Source organism: Neofelis nebulosa, chromosome 11 (assembly GCF_028018385.1).
Source record: "Neofelis nebulosa isolate mNeoNeb1 chromosome 11, mNeoNeb1.pri, whole genome shotgun sequence".
Taxonomy (NCBI): Eukaryota; Metazoa; Chordata; class Mammalia; order Carnivora; family Felidae; genus Neofelis; species Neofelis nebulosa.
This window is the reverse complement of record NC_080792.1, coordinates 10177815-10194926: the sequence shown is the minus strand read 5'-3', so window position 1 is coordinate 10194926 and position 17112 is coordinate 10177815. Positions and strand designations below refer to the sequence as shown.

The 17112-nt window shown below is 45.5% G+C and overlaps 1 protein-coding gene across 3 annotated transcripts; it reads right to left on the bottom strand.

The window, feature by feature from the left end:
* Positions 1-6392: 6392 nt before the first annotated feature.
* Positions 6393-16127, bottom strand: DSEL (dermatan sulfate epimerase like). 3 transcript variants are annotated; one of them, XM_058691847.1, is made up of 3 exons: positions 15740-16127; positions 10370-14901; positions 6393-9359 (listed from the first exon to the last, which is right to left on the bottom strand). In XM_058691847.1, exon 2 carries the CDS (start codon positions 14015-14017, stop codon positions 10379-10381), a length of 3639 nt encoding a protein of 1212 aa, XP_058547830.1. In that variant the 5' UTR covers positions 14018-14901; positions 15740-16127; the 3' UTR covers positions 6393-9359; positions 10370-10378. The 3 variants fall into 3 exon arrangements, with proteins under 3 accessions (XP_058547830.1, XP_058547831.1, XP_058547829.1); XM_058691848.1 differs by lacking the exon at positions 6393-9359 and adding an exon at positions 9845-10117; XM_058691846.1 differs by lacking the exon at positions 6393-9359 and having other exon boundaries at positions 10230-14901.
* Positions 16128-17112: the final 985 nt, after the last annotated feature.

Here is a 17112-nt window from a genome sequence, read left to right as displayed (position 1 = left end):
ACTCCTGGTGTCCACGTTCTGTGCAATCCCTTTCCTTTGGCTGTGGGTGGGGCCTGCGACTTGCTTCAACCACAACTGATTAGGTGTCTCTTCTTTGATTAGGCTACATTGCTAGCACTTTTCCTATTAATTCTGTCTCATCCTGTCCTTCTTGAGGTGAACTCACTTATGGATAACTCCATCTGGCACATGGTTGAGGATGGTCTCCGGCCAACAGGCAGAAAAGAACTGAGGCTTTTAGTCTGACTCTTGCTCAGAAGCACAGGAGCTCAGGTGAGCCTCAGATGACAGCCCAGTCCTAGGCAGCACCCCCTGGATGGCAGCTTTCTGAAAAACCCCGATTCCTGGATTCCTGACCCAGTAAAGCCACGCCTGGATTCCTGACCCACAGAAACCGTGAGATGAAAATGTGCTGTCTTAAGCCATTATGTTTGTGAGAGTATTGTTTTACAGCAATAGATCGTGACAAAAAAAAATGTAAAATGCTCAAAATAAAATAGAGAACATTTTCTGTGCTAAGGCCTTGGAGAAGATTCTTTAACACGATTCAGAGAAAGTATAAACAACAAAGGAAAAAACACCGACGTATTCGCTTACGTTCAAATGAGGAACACCTGTGTATCAAAATACATCACAAAAGTGACAGTCCAAGGACCACGAAAATATACACTGAAAAGTTATTGACAACACATACGACCAAAAAAGGGTTAGTATTATTAATATATGGTAAACTTCAATGAATCAATAGAAAAAGAAGAAAGAACTCAATAGAAGAATGGGTGAAAGAGAGGAATATGGATTTCATTTCACAAAAGAAACACAAATGGAAATAGTAAAGAGTACTACGTGTGTGTGTGTGTGTGTGTGTGTGTGCACATACACACCAGGGTGTATATGCTGTATGTCCTTAATATTCGAAAGCCTGCAGATAAAGACAAAAATGTGACACCCTTCACTTCCATCTTTGTCTTTCCACATCCAGGAAAAAAAACAAATGTGACTCCCTTACCCCAGCAGAGAGGAAAATATTTTAAAAGTCTGAAAATGCCATGTCTAGGGGAAAATTTGGAGCGACAGAAACTTTTCCATAATGGCTAGAGGGTCAATTTGTACAATCTAGAAAATAATAACTTGGCATCATCTTGATGTTGAGGATATGCTTTCAGTCTTACACACACACACACACACACACACACACACCAGAAAGGAGGTTGGAATGGGGGTGTGGAAAGGTTCTAGGTACAAACAAAACACAGTAACAAAATTCTTACAATGGGGACTTTAAAGAACATATCCAACTTTTACATGCGATGTTTGAATTTTCACAAATTAGGTAGATTTCCCAAATCCAGCAGGATAAAAGATAAAACATGGCAAGTTCAGATAATGGTATCCTCATACAATGGGACACGACCACGTTGAAAATAAGTGACCTCCACCTACAAACATCCATAAGCATTAGATAAACAAAATTTTGAGTAAAGAAAAGCAAGTTGCACAAAAATATACGCAGTATGTTATTGTTTAGATAATGTTTGAAACCATGCAAAAATATACAGTATGTTGAAGGATAAACACATGTGTGGAGCTGTAAAGAAAAGCAAGGAAATAGTAAACACAAACCCAGGATAGATGTTCCCTCTGGGATCATTGTTGGGAGCAGGAGGATGTAATAATGGAAGGTTAGATGGAAGGCTTCACTACTAGTAGTAACTATGGATGATGGGTATACTCTTGCTCATTTTATTAATTTCTTTTTTTTAAGTTTACTTATTTTGAGAGAGACAGCGAAAGAGAGCATGCACGTACACGGGCAAGGCAGGGAAGAGAGAGAGGGAGGGAGAGAATCCCAAGCAGGTTCCACACTGTCAGTGCAGAGCCTGACACAGGCCTCGATCTCACCAACGATGGGATCATGACCTGAGCTGAAATCCAGAATTGGATGCTTAACCACCTGAGCTACCCAGGTGCCTGTTATTAAATTTTCTTGTATCACATATGCTTTGTAGAGTATGTGAATATAGAATTCCTCACTCTTAAGCTCCAGCTCTGGCCACAGAAACTTATCAATATCATAGAGGACAGCTCTGACTTCCACATAGGGTCATCACAACTTTTCAGTGTCAACATATTAGTGTAACCTAATTTGCATATCCGCAATACCTACAATTTGAGCCATGGGAGAAATGGAGCCATCATACGCAGGGATCAACACAATAGTGTCTTCTAATTTGCATAGAGTGAACCATATCACAAAACCCATCACAAAACTAGATTTCCTGTCTATCAGTGGTATGAACCCTACTATCATAGGTCACCCAGGGCTCTTGGATCCAACCCAGAGGTACTTTCTTTTTTGTACTCATTGCTGAGGAAGGTGGAGTTTCTGGCTGGAGGTGCTGGAATTTGTTCCTGGGTCTTTAATACACAGTCATGGAAGAGAGAAAGCATCCAAACCTACAGAGCAGAAACCAGAGGATAAGACACTATAGAATTTTACTCCAACTCAAAGAATATGTGTGAATGACACGTGATTTCACAGAAAAGATTCTATACAGATCTGATCGTTGTATATTGATGTCATCTTTGCTATGTCTGGTGTTATGGTGAGTAATCGTCACATATGTAATTTGGATATGCTATACCTCCAACTGGTTTCCACTTCTTCCACCATAGCTAGTGGGGTAAATGCAGAGTTCACACATAGTCTTGCACACCGCAGCTTTCACGTTCATCTCATAATAAATAAGTGGAAAAAAACAAAATAGAAAAACTACAATGGTTACAATATAGAATTAACACGTCAATTGTAGAGTTGTCACTGTACACGTTTGTGCGACTCGATTGATCTATTAACTACCGCACTAAAATAGATGACACCTTAAATACTAAACCACAATGTAAAAGACCAGAGAATTGTAGGGGATCCCAAAGAGGAAACGAGTACTGCTCTATTATGCTTTCACATGTGATTTTATTTAATCCATGCATCGACGCTGGGGAGGTTTACAGAGAGGGAAATGGAGACTTAAAAGGAAGAAAGGCGCCCAAGCCCTCACAGCTGTTCAGCATCTACTGACCTAGCGCTTTGTGTTCCGTTTTGTTTTCATTTCAAAGCTCGTCTAATACATGAAAGTGTTATAGAAATGTAACATGGTAACAGAAATGGCTCCCTTCAAACGAAGCCAGGAAATGGGGGGGGGGGGGGGGAAGGTACAAAGAAGGCCGGTGAAAGTCCCACAGGGGTCTTCTGTTAGTTATTCCCAGAAAACCTCATGCCTCTTGTAGGGAGGAAACTCGGCCAAGTTGTGTGTGTGTGTGTTCAAGCATGCACTTTCTACTTGTGTGTTCCACAGTGGGCGATTTTTTTGTAAAATTTTTTTTTCAACGTTTTTTATTTATTTTTGGGACAGAGAGAAACAGAGCATGAACGGGGGAGGGGCAGAGAGAGAGGGAGACACAGAATCGGAAACAGGCTCCAGGCTCCGAGCCATCAGCCCAGAGCCTGACGTGGGGCTCGAACTCACCGACCTCGAGATCGTGACCTGGCTGAAGTCGGACGCTTAACCGACTGCGCCACCCAGGCGCCCCACAGTGGGCGATTTTTGATAGCTTTAGAGATCGTTCTATAAACAGTGTTGGGTAGAAGGTAGAGTAGTAACTGAATGTATGTACAATTCGGTTTATTTTGGGAAGTGTGAAGAAAGAACCTCCTGCGTTGGTACTCATAAGCCCCCTGTGAGCGTGCTGTGCACGGTTAGCACTGAATTAGCCACAGGGAGCAGGTTGATGTCTTAAAATGAGGATTAAGACCACCTATTTTGTGTAGGCCTGACTTCTGTTAACTGTATCCTTTACATGCATGTATCTTTTTCTGGGTATCTCATGAAAGCAATTTCATCACGTCTTGGTTGGAGTATCACGTGCCTCTACCTCCAAATAACCGCCCCCCCTTCAAAGTTTTTTTTGTGAAACACCACGTTGAGGCATCAAATTAAAAAGGCTTCATATGGTTAAAATAGCCATATTTTAAAATCCCATGTACTTTAAACAAATCTACAACAAAACTAATCTTTCGGAAGGTGAAGGAATAAATGAATACATAATTACAACAATAAATAAATGCTAGAAAAACCAGGCTGTAGTCTTTCACCGTAGTGCAATAAGGGTTTAGAGCGTATTTGCATCCTGCAATAAATAAGGTAAGGAGCGTGTTATGCATTGTTCGTAGAGGGAGGCCAGATTTTATGCAGAGCCTGGAGTGTTTATACTGCTCATGTTCTAAATGAGACCAGTGACAGTGATTGGGAGCTAAACTAGTTTCCAAAAAAAAAAAAAAAAAAAAAAGAATGTAGAGCATCACAGATGTCACATGTGTGTGAAAGTCTGCTCCCTGAAACCACTAAGAACAATGCATAATCCCAGTTTTGGAAATAGAGAGGAAGACAACATATGGGAGAACATCACATATCTCAGACATTTGAAAACCCGAAACACATAAGTAAAATTCAACGTCAGTGTTAATACACTTCCAAGAAAAATTACATTTGATCTTAAGAAAGTGCAATACAAAAATAGTTTAAACAAAACAGAAAGAGCAAATGCAATGTACTACAGAAAAGATCTGCTCAAATTACAATTTATATTTTTTTTTCTCAAGTTTTAACCACAGTAAGATTTCAAAGAGAGTTTTCAATCGTTCAGAGAATGATTAACGCAATTGTTACAGGAGCCACTCTCCTTGGGCACCTTGCTTTCTGTGCTCCAACTTCCTCCCACCCCTCCCTCCCCTCTTTGGCTCCCTCCCTCCCTTCTTCCCTCCCTTCCCTCCCCTCTTTCCCTCCCTTCCTGCTGGTATTATTTACACGGTGGAGAAAAGACCAGATTTTTTTTTTTCTTTTTCCTAAACTGAATTCTACTTGAATACATTTGATTGTTAGTCACAGATTTGACAAGAGGTTTCACTTCCACTTGGTGCAGGCGCCTTTGAACTGGAATCGCTGTGAAATGCAAAATAAGAATGTGTTTCTTTCTAGTCCCCGCTAGACTGCCAGCTCCATAGGTCTCGTTCACCACCGCATTCCCAGTACTGACAGCTGTGCCTGGCAACGTGGGTCTGGAGGTTCTCAAGAGGAGGGAGAGGAAAAATGCTACTGGCCAGCGGGACTCTGCGTGGAACACACAGCCCTATCTTTCTTCCTGTCATGACTAGCAACACACACACACACACACACACACACACACACACACACACAACCGGTCAGACCACACTCCCACATCCTTTCCCCTTCAGAGTTGCTGGTGATATTCACCTGTAGACCAAACTACTTTGTCCTAAATGTGTTGGGGTAGTTGAGTGCGTGAGAGCGGAGAGAGCACAAGTGTTGGTTTTATTTGCGCTACTTTTTTGGAAAAGGCTACTCTTTAATGGGATTTGTGACACCTAGAGCCAAAACCTAGTTCGGAAAAAAACGGGGGGTGATCTCTCTCCAAGTTTACCAACCACAACTTCCTCTGACTCAGTAAACGGCTCCCTCTCCTCACATCCAGCACTGCAGAAATAAACCAATCGTGTCCATGCCAGGACAGACAACACTGTTTGGTGTCTTTCCTCCGGTGACAATCCCTACCTGGCACATGCCCCTCTACCGCTTTTTCTTCCCGATGAATTCCTATTAGCTCTGCAGTCTGGAAACACTGCTCATTCCTCACACAGCAGGGCCATAGTCAACCGAGTTTTGTATTCTTACCTCACGCTAGTCAGTATCTTGACCGTAGATACCCAAAAATAGGGTGAATAAATGAACTGATGAATCGTAAGTCCACTGAAAACTCCTTTACAAAAATGTATTTCCCACGGAGATAATAGGGGTTTCGAATTTACCTGTAAAATAAGTACCGTATACAGTTGCGAGGATTTTAACAAGACATGTGAAAACCTTACGGTCCAATGTGTAGCACGTCAGAGACTAATTCACTACAGAGCCTTCTCTTCTGTGCCAATTCTGTGCATCACAGACTCGAGAATGTCTCGAGCAACCTTCTTATGAGAGGTATCACAAAGCACGAAGATCTCAGCCACGGCAGTGGGGGGGGATGCAGGGCACAGGTGCATAGTACCGAGATACCTTGCCATTCAGCAAGTGGGATGACGTATGCAGTCGAGTGACACGAGTCCAAGCCAGAGACAGGGCCGGGATTGAGTTAGGGGAGAGGGGACAAGCGTGTCACTGAAGGGTGCAAGTTTCGCAGCTGAAATAATGAGGCTGCGTGTCCCTATTCAACGCGTCTCCCGTTTCCCAGCCCCTGCCTTCTCAGCCCCACATAAAATCCTCACGGTTCCCCAAAGACCTCAAGAGAGCTATTGCAAAATTATCCCAACCAGAGCCAAGTTGCTTTTAGCTTTTTATTTATTAGCAGTGGAGTCCTGTTATACATACTGTTTCAATAATTCTGTTTATGATCTTCAGTCTATCTTTTCTTCGCCGAGGAACTGGGTAAGTGTGAAAGAAAAACAAAACAAAACCAAACAAAAGGTCTGGAAGCCTTAGCTGAATCTGTCTTTGGAAACAGAATTAAACATGTATACGTTACTTGGACCACATAGAACCTAAACTCCTATAAATTACAGCTCAAGCATCTACGCGTGAAGTAGCAAATGTTAGGATCTGCTGTGTCAAGTTCCTATCATCCTTTGTGCAAACATCAGTCATTTAGTTCTTGCAATATTATTCGGAGTTTTCTGCCAACATGAAGGGAAATCAAGATACTAGTGACGTAATGGAAAAAACTGCCACAGCAGCCATTTTTTGATGTCTTAGACATGCTTTAGTCAACATTTACGTACGTAAGCAGTAAACAGCCCACATACGAAATTCCTTGATGTATCCTGTTAGGCATCCTTACCTCTGAACATGGTGTCACATATTGCCTATTTACGTTTTTGCTAAAGAAACCAGTGAATATTTTGCTAATTATCATCAGTTAATCAAGCCAGTGGAACGTAGTGATGTTAAAACCATTGCTAATGTCTACTCCCAGATAATTGGATAGACTTCACGTTATCAAGAATGGCTAGGATCTTCGGCGAGGCCCCCGAAAGGGCTGGTAAAGAACGCTAATCCAGTCAGTGGTACAGGGGTAACATGTTTAAGATGCACTGGTGTGTGTGGAGGGGAGGTTCTTCTACAAATACACTCGGTGAGGGCTCTGTGGCAAGTCCCCGGCCGTGACTCAGAGTTTAACACCCTGTTCTCGCCAGGCATTTACTAATTCCCTGTTGGTTTAAAGAGACAGCCGATCAAATGTCTAATATTTGGGGTCTAGACCTAATGTGCATGCATTCTTGTCATTTGCTTTCAACTTGCACCTCTCTAGGTTTCTATCAATTAATTTTAAGCATAGTCACAAATTTATCTTCCTTTTCTTGAAGAGTCTCCCACTTCCTAGCCTCGCCAGACTTTGATTACAATAAGCTCAATTCCGGACATGGCCTTTTTCATCCTAAGTGACTAATCTGCATTTCAAACTCTCCAGAACCCTATTATTACCACTGGGTTTGTTACTTTTGCTAGCAAAATTAAGTCTTTTTTTTTAATTTCAAGACTTAAATTTCATTTTAATAACAGCTGTTATCCCAATTAGGCCTATGTTTCCAGAAGTTAACAAAGAAAGGGGTTAATCTTACCGAGAGGACAGGTATTTCCTTTAGAAGTGTCACGTAGTGACAATCATCCCCGTAATTATTTTCCAGATGGTAAGAATAAAATTAGATGTGGAGGCTATCCGGATTTATCTGAGGCTAACACCCTAAGGATGCAAGACCAGCACGTCCTGGGAGTTAACCACCTTAGGAATTGCGATTATACGGCGGGGGGCCCCAAGCACGAACACATGTGTGCACGTCCAATGGCCGGGTCGTCCCTCACCCCTCACACTCCTCACAGGGGAATCCGCAAATAGAAATCTCCTCCGGAAAACTCTCCCTTGGGGTGGGAGTGGGTGAGAACAGTGACAGGAAAAGTTCACCTTGGCATTGCTATGTGGCGGCGAAAGTTAGGACACTGTAAAGATCATTGTAGTAAGTATGTCCCTTTCTGGGGCGCCTGGGTGGCTCAGTCAGCCAAGTGTCGGACTTTGGCTCAGGTCATGATCTCTGATCTCATAGTCCGTGAGTTCGAGCCCCGCATCGGGCTCTGTGCTGACAGCTCGGAGCCTGGAGCCTGCTTCGGATTCTGTCTCCTTCTTCTCTCTGCCCCTCCCCACGCACACTCTGTCTCTCTGAAATATAAACAAACACTGGGGAAAAAAATAAAATAAAATATGTCCCTTTCTTCAGCTATCAAGAACACGTTCCCATATTCATTCACAGAACCAGTCTTTTTCATTTTCCCCATCTCTCCCGATTCCCCCCACATCTTCAACCTGGTTCTTCAACCTGGTTCCCCCTGCTGCCCATGGGGGTGTTTCCACCAAGTTCAGAGGCAGTGGTACAGCTTCTGCTTTCTTCTGTGACCTGCACGCATTTGTAATTCTTACCCTGATCAGACCTATTACTGGCCACCCAAAGCCTTTACCCTGGATCTGATCTGACATCACACGTCCCGGGAACTGACAGGAGACACACAGACTACGACCAACGACGGAACGAGTGCTGTCACCCGCGCGGCAGTGTTTCGTGCTTGTTGCTGGTCCTGAGCTAGGAAGAGTAACCTCCCTGGAGAATACCTGTGCAGACTCAGGTCTTTGGCTGCCCTCTCCACTTATATTAATATGATTTTCGTTCACTTCGACATTGGAGCGAGAAAGCAGAGAGCGATGGGAAGGAAGTACATGGGGAGGGGGGAGGAGCGGTCTGTGTTCACACTCTAATGGAAGAAAACTGACAGGCCACTTAGGGTTGGCTGGGCTGTAACATATCCACAGCCTCATCACTCTGGAGGCACATTCTGACATAATAACAAACGACTGAGAAGGAACCGCTTTTATCTAGGTCAGAATGACAGACCCCCGAGTGCTCGAGAGCTTGGGGGAACCACAGTCTGAAACGTCAGGGAGACAGCAATCTGCACAGAGATTTTCTTTCATCAGGGCTGGGCGCTGCCTAATGGTTTTCATCCAACGCGTTGTAATCACTCCACGGGCTTATAATGGCATGGCGTTTTGATTTCAGGGCCTACCAAAATAAAATGAACCACATCTCATGACGACTACATTTATAATGAGATGCAGCTGGTAAAGGAAACAGATGCCTCTGACATCATCTCCCATTTGCCTTCAACTTTTGCAGACACTGGCAGTCTGTAAACTCATTCAAAGGGATGCAAGAAAGTCAGGCAGGTTTCCAACTCATTTCCAGCCTAAAAAAAAACACTGGCAGCATGGGCATGGCTTTGAGTCGTACAGTGATCGTTCCACAAAAAGAAATCTGATTCTAAGTCTGTGTCGGACTTTAATGCAAAGTGCATCGTCAGGGGGTGGGGGTGGGGGGAATCCCCACAAACGTCTGGACTTCCACAATTAATAACCATCGACTGGTTTGCATGACAGTGACAGAAAGGATAGTGGGAGTGGTGGGATGGGAACAGCTGTAGCTCCAAGGAGGCAAAGAAGAGAAAAGAGAGTTTTAAACAGACAAGCAAGTCTAAAATACTCTCCCAGCCCTTGGTACCCAGGTTGTTCGAAGACTGACTCCTTATTACTTCTGAATAAAAAACTTAAAGGAGGCTTTTCAGGTCACTGTGTCTGACCTCCAAAAAGAAAAAAAAATGCTCATTCTGTATTTCCATCTGTATTTTCCAGAAGGAATCCTACAGTTATGATAGGAAGTTTCACCATTTCCCCAGTGATAGCACTGAACATTATACACAATTTTTTTTTTTTTTTTTTTTGGTGCAAGATAAATGTGTTAGAAGATCTTTTAAAAAAGATAAGGAACTTTTGTAGTCCATCTTGAAAGCAAGAGATGCTTGGGCAAAGCAGCAATTGAAAGGCCTTTTGCAGTGTTTGAGGTTCCCATATAGATCAGCAAAATTACAGGTGAGGGAGAGAGTTCGACGAAAGCCCGGAAAATCTTCCTACCTCCCCTGCCCACCATCCCCTAACTTCCTCTGTGCCTCTGTAGCTGGAACATTGCAACAGGAAAAAAAAAAAAAAAGAAAACTTCAGAAACACAGGCAAGGAAAGCAGTGACGTAAAAGTAAAAATAAATCCCGCGAGGCCAAACATGGTGCCTATTTTTAAAACAATCTTTGTGCAAGTAACGAACGGAACACGCGCGCACGCACACACGTAGTACAAGAATAAACAAACTCTTCTAGTTCACGTCCACAAACCGCGTTGGCAAGTGTTAGTGCAAATGTCTGCTGACCTGCAGCGTTCAGTCCGTAAACTTTGGATATCCTAGACGCTCCATCAGTGTCCAGCAGATGTTCTCAATCAGTCTAATTTCATCTCTAGGCAAGTTTTGTTTCCAAACATTGGTGTTAGTTGGTGATATTTCCCCTTCATAGGGAAGATAGAAAAGGTTTGTGGAGGTGGCAAACAATATTTGGTTTAAACTAGCAGGAGACAAAGGTATTCCAAGAAAGGCAAAAATCCTTTCTGTGGTTTTCTGAGGAAAATGTACAATATCTTCAAACTTGATCAGCTGGTAGCTGGCGGGCAGCAAATCCGTATTTATTCTGAGTGCTGCTGCTGTGTTTGCGAGCCACAAATGAGACAACAGGGAGACTGCATTTGACTGGGATTTTGATAATTCTTTCCTCAATGACTCGTATTCGAGAGCGTAGCCTGAATTCAAGTTACATTTGCCTTTACCTCTCTCTATCTTAAACAGTTTAGCTAAGTGCTCTGGTACATTCTTCAAAGAGTAGAGACTGGGTTTGCTACTGTACAACATTGAATAGATCCATGCCCGAGGGTCCCTCACTATGTACAATGCCCTCATAGAAGCTCCTAAGACTTCTTGAAAAAAATGGAGCTTTAAGGTCCAGCTCCCGCTGCTTAAGCTGAGCACAGGACGTGCACTTGGGTAATAGACCAGGTGTCTCCTTAAAGCCCTAATATATTCAGCATCTCTATCAAAGGTGCCTTTCATTCTACTTCTTTGTTCGGGCAGAGACTCCCTCCTTTTCAGTTTTCTTTTTTTGTCCTTATTTGCTGTGAAGTATGGGGCCAGTTTACCCCGACTGGGTTCATGCAGATGGATGTTTTGCAAATGCAGTTTTGTGTCTTGAACTAAGGACTGCAACCAGCCGCGGAGTAAACGGAAACGCACACTGTGGATATCTGATGCCTTCCATTCACAGGCATCTACAAACGAGTCGATTTCAAATTCAGTTTCAGGAATATCAATGTAGGTTGTAGGAACTCTGATGTAGAGAAAATCACTACTGTTGAAAAAAAGTTGTTTGAGGATTTCAGCTCCTGAACCAGGAAGTGAGGTAACGACAACACTGGGAAGGTCAGTGTGGGGCCCTTCTGAAGACAAAGGCTTCGGGCTGGCCTCGGCCTCCGTCCTTGCCCATTTTGCACAGATGGGCTGCGTGCAGGTGCTCCACACATCCAGCAGCTCAATAAACCACAAGGCAACAACAAGGACTAGGATCCACCGCATTAGCTTTCTAAAAGAAAGGTAAAACCGCCACTGAAAGGTTAAAATCACCAAGCTAATGCACAAAATCAACCCAACTGCTATATTAAATTTAAATCCAAAGGGGAAAATAACCCTATCTTGTTTTATGGGCTTTGCTATCGCTTGGGTGCCCAAACCAAATCGGGTTATTTGGCCCTGATCAGCCACATTGGCAAAGCCACCAAAACCCAGGTAATCAAATCTTGTCTTCAGGTTATGGTAGTCGGTTACAATGGACACAACATGTTCGGTATTATTGACATTGAGAGAGATCTGAAGTCCAGAATTGGAATTATCAACAAATCTGCAGCTGGAAACATTGACATATGGCCCATAAAAGACATATGCGATTCTTGTGATTGTGGATTCCATCTGAAACGTAACATTAACAAATTGAGTCCACCGTTTCTTAAATTCAGCAGCTTGTTCTGCTTCTTGTATACTAGCAATGGGACTATTGCCATGATGATCAAACCAGAACATTCTGTAGTGTGCATCCCATACATCCATCATGGCGCCATTATACCTGTTCATAAACCTATAGGGGATGTACTTAAAATCAATGTCCAGATTATGAAAGAAGGCACTGACAGAGTTTATTGGGGAACCGTCCTGCCTCTCAACGTGATCAACGACGAGCAACGTTTGAGAATTTAAGAGAAGCAGAGCACGATACACGCTCTTCAGCTTCATTGCTGAAGAGTAAGCAGACACTGCTTCCCCACTCACAAATATCATTTCTCCATGTTGGGAGGCAGTAATGATTTCCCCCGCTGCGTCACCCACCTCCTCACCGGTCCACCGGAGCCACTGGCCACACTCTCCCAGCTGACCCTCCCAGGGCTGGTTACACTGGCTCGTCGGTGATGGAGCGAATACCAGCACATTGTTGAGGTGGCTCAGCTTGGGTCCGTAGAGAGCTTCCGAAACAAACACTTGTCCATTTGGGGCAAAAGTGAATGAGTTCTGATCTGGATGTTCATGCCCTGGGTTAAAGCTTCTCCACCCGTCAATCCAGGAGTATGGCTGAAAGTGAACTATGTCGTACACGGCTCGGCCCCCCAGCTTCCCGGACTTAAAGGACACAAAGGTATTGGCCTGTGTGTTTGGCAAGCCAGCCCCATAAGTGACAACACCCCAGTTAGGGAACGTGTGCATTTTCACAGTGCCATACTCAGCAGGAGGCTGTGGGGTGAGCTGGGGATCATACCAGATGTATTCGGTGTGAAGAGTACTCCACCTCTGGGCAGTGGAGGGGACCATTGGTCCATCTTTAGGTCGGTGCCTTCTAATTTGCTGAGCTAACCAATTTCCAGCTCCATTCTTTAAGATAAACTTATCCAAAAAAACTAACTGGCTCTCTGGACCATAAAACCAATTATAATTGGAATCTGCAATACCCACAGTTCTTTGGAAGCCTGGTAAGAGGGTGGCATAATAGAACCAAAAGTGCATTTTCAACCAGTTATTATCCAAGTTGTTGATACTGAAATGGCGCTGGGCTAGAAAAACGTACTGCGTGACCGATTTAGCCGTGTAGCTTCCATAGGCCACACCTTCATCCAAAGAACCGTCGACAATATGATTCAAAAGGAACATCGTCTTTTCCATCACATCTACGACGACCTGTTTCCATATGTTTGCTTTAGATCCTTTCTCTACCCCGGTCACCAAAGCCCCGGTGAGTAATGCTATCATATTAGTAGCTTGGTGATTATGGAGAAGTTGTTTGCCCCACGAACGGACCTTGGAATACTCATACATCTCCTCGGTAACAGCCCCTATTTTTTCCAGGTATTTTTGTCTTCGATGGTCATCCAATAAGTTATATAAAAAGTCAAAGGCAGTGGCAAAACCCGTTAAGGAATGGCCGACAGGCACCTCATCCCCTGGTGCATTCTCCACTAGCCAGTCTTTGTAGCCAACCATTCTGTCCATGTATTCCAAGGCAAACTCAAAGGCAACTTTGTCGTCTGGGCACAACAAACAGTACAATGCTAAAGGAGGCAGATTGTTACCGTAAATTTCATTCCACTTGGCAGCAAAATCGGCATGCTTGGGTGGAGGTAGGTAGTATGTGGGGTTGGACAGCATAACTGTTACTGCACTTCTGATAGCTCTAAACAGATGCAAATGGCTTGTACGAGACTTCTGTCTCATGGCCTGGATTTCTCCAGCATCGAAATACAAACTGGGATGAAGCATACTTTTCTTCAGCTTTTGACTGGGCTTGAAATCTTGTACTTTCTGTGTCTTAAACTGATCTACATCATCTGCGAAAACTGCCCAGTCAGAGTAATTGCTCACAGATTCCTCAAAAGTAGAGAAAGCAAACATCACTAATGCTAAAAACAAGACATGTCCTGTAAACATCAACGCCATGATCCATCGGGGAGCTCCCTTCCTTAGGCATACAGGTCACACACAGTGCTCAATGTGTTTCCCATCTGCTCAGTATAAAACATACATTTAAGGCCCCGAAAAAACAAAGACTGTAAATCATATATGCTGTGAGATCCAGCTGACATTCGGTTCATTCAAAGCAAGCGGGGTTGCCAAGAAGAGAAAACGTACACTATCTGTCTGCCTGGCAGAGCTCTGCTTCCAATACAACTTCAAGGAATGTTACAACCTCTAATGTTTCCATATCGCACACCAAGCAGTGGTATAGTCAAACATACCATGAATTCAGGATTTACTTCCTTTCCGTAAATCTAACATGAGGAGTCAAAACACACATTGTAGGGGGGAAAAACAAAAAGAATAATCACTCCGAAATCCAAATCAAGAAGTCGTTCCTAGGAGGGGAAACCAACACTAGCGATCACATCACCCACGTGTACGATGCGGGTGAGGGGTGTTTGCCCAAAGGAGTCGATGAACTGCTGAAATTCTTGGAGTCGACTTGGTTGTTATTCCCTTCCGCTTTTTACACTTTTGCTTTGAGATTTTTTTCTTCTTCCATTTTTGGGAAAAGAACATCCTCAACAAGTGTGCAAAGTCCCACTTGGCTTTGAAAAGCTCAAACTTTCTGCCCTCATTTCAAATCTGTCCTGTTCAGGCTTGCTCATCGCCTATTATGACCCAGAGAAAGTATTCTCATATCTTCTTTTATCAGCTTCATTAGTACAATTATAAAAATCTAACCGCTTCAGCCACCTAGGTGCTTCTTTTCCAATCATGAAGTAACCACCAACTGGGAAAGAAAACTCCCCTTTCACCGAGAGTGACGGTTCTTTTCTGCTCCTTTTTCATGACACTCCTTTCTGGGGGAAAAACACAAAAAAATGCTCTGAGGCTACAGATAGGCTAGGAGTGGACATGAACTGATGATTTAAATGTTCTACAACCCCTTGACAGAAATTGTAGCAAAGCCATAAAATCTGTCCTTGAATACAATCTCAGCTCAAGTGATTCTTTTCTTTTTTTCCCCCCCTTTACACTTTCAAATGCACGTATTAGGCTAACAATGAATGGTGGCAGGTGTCAAGCACCTACGGGAGGTAACTTTCCTGCAGTATTTTAGCCGTGGCTTGCTGTACTCATTGAACACGTTTTAATTCAAGTACAGTTAACACAAAGATGAGTCCTGCAATCATTCTTGTCCTTTGGGTCACAAGGGACTTTGTCCCTGGACAAAAAGCGAAAGTTGAAAGGACCTTTTTGGTTCCGGTTGAGGGGGTAGCTTTGACGGGATCAAAAGGTGTCTTTGTATGGGAAACTACCAAGATGATCACGTTTCTCCAAGGAGAAATCACATGCCCGTGAGTGGGAGCAAGAACGGCAGTCCTGCTCCAATCGCACCTGTAGCCTCGCCTTCCATCCTTACAAGAGGCCACCAGAGGGAGCTCGCACCCAGACTTAAGGTACAGCTTCGCCTCTGCCCGGCTCGGCTTTGGAAGAACCGAAGCAAGTTTCAGTCTTGGACAAGTCTCCTCTCCGTAGGAAACATTAACGCTAGAGTTTCCTGAACCGCCCCGCCTGTTGCATATTTTTCATTCGCCTCCTACCAACGTGCCGCCCGCCCCCACCCGCCGCTCCCCACCCTCGACCTCTGGCTGTGGTTTGGGGATAAGCGACCCTTAAATGGCCAAGTCCGCTTACCTTCGGCAGATGTGGACGGGGTCTCCCGGCAGCGCTGGGCCCCAACGAGGAGGTGGAGAGTTCGAGAAAACTGCTCCGCACAGGGGGCCCGGCCGCGCCGTCCCCCGCAGGGCTCCCCGCGCCCCGGGCACGGGGCCCCCCGCGCTCCAACAGGCTGCGGCCCCGCGCTGGTCCCCCGCCCAGCGCCGCGAGGACACGCCCGCCCTCGGGGAACGCCGGACGCCCCGGGCAGCCCCGCACCGCGGAAGGCAGATCCACGCGCGACGGGCACTCTCGCGGACCCCGAGTTCAGCGGAGCGCCGGCGTCCCCAGGCCGCGATGCAGCCGCGGCCGCCGTTCCTCCGTGCCAGCTCCGGCCGCGCGGCCCGGGGAAGGCGAGAGACGGCGACGCGGGCCGGGGGCGGGGCGGAAGCGAGACGGGGGCGGGGTCGGGGCGGGGCCTCAGGCCCGGGGAGGGCGTGCGATGGGGAGGTGAGCGCTGGGCGGGGCGGGAGCGAGACGGAGGCGGGGCCGGAGGCGGGGCCTCGGGACCGGGGCGGGTGAGGGACTGCGACGGGAGCCGGGGGCGGGGCGGGAACGGGACGGGGCGGGGCCTTAGAGCCAGTGGAGCCGTAGGGAGGAGATGGCGACCGAGTCTGCGGGGCGGGGGGCGTGGCGGGAACAAGGCTGGGGCGGGGGCGGGGGCGGGGCCTGGGCGGAGCTGAACGCCCCATCCCCGGTACCCTTCGCCGAGTTGGTGGGTAATCGGGGCGCGAGAATTCCCGGCTGCGGCGAGCAATCTGAGCCGAGGAGGGGGACATTTAGAAGTGCAAGTGTCTGAAGACCTCGCCGTGCTGACTGGGTCCTGCTGATATTTACCCTCTGGTTTTCGGGGGGAGGACTGCTGTAACCGGGCTGCGGGTGGGAGGGAGACAGGACTTTCTGGGCAGGATTACAAATGACCTAGGAGAAGCGGGACCGGCGGGACAACGCTGTAGGATGTCAGGAATTAGCCTTAGGAAGAGCAGTGACTGAGGAGGGAAGGAATGAGAGGCAGCCAGCCTGAGGTTGCTGTCATTTAGAAAAGCAAAATCAATACACCAGATTAATACGAGAATGACTTCGGGAGCACAGATGCTAAAGATCGGAGGAAAACAAAAAGGCTAATCGGTTTTATCGATTGAAATCATTTATCCGGCAGTATAAATATGAGACGGTGTGGGACAAACAAGTGGAACGAATCTCTTTCTCATTAAAGAAATGAAAACCGAAAATCAAGCAGAAGAGAGTGTGCCTCATTTCGTATGACACCTGTGTGCGATTCCAGGACGTCCTAGAGCTGCGAATTCTGTTGCACTTGACATACAGAATTTCTCACAGCTATCTGAGGTTAC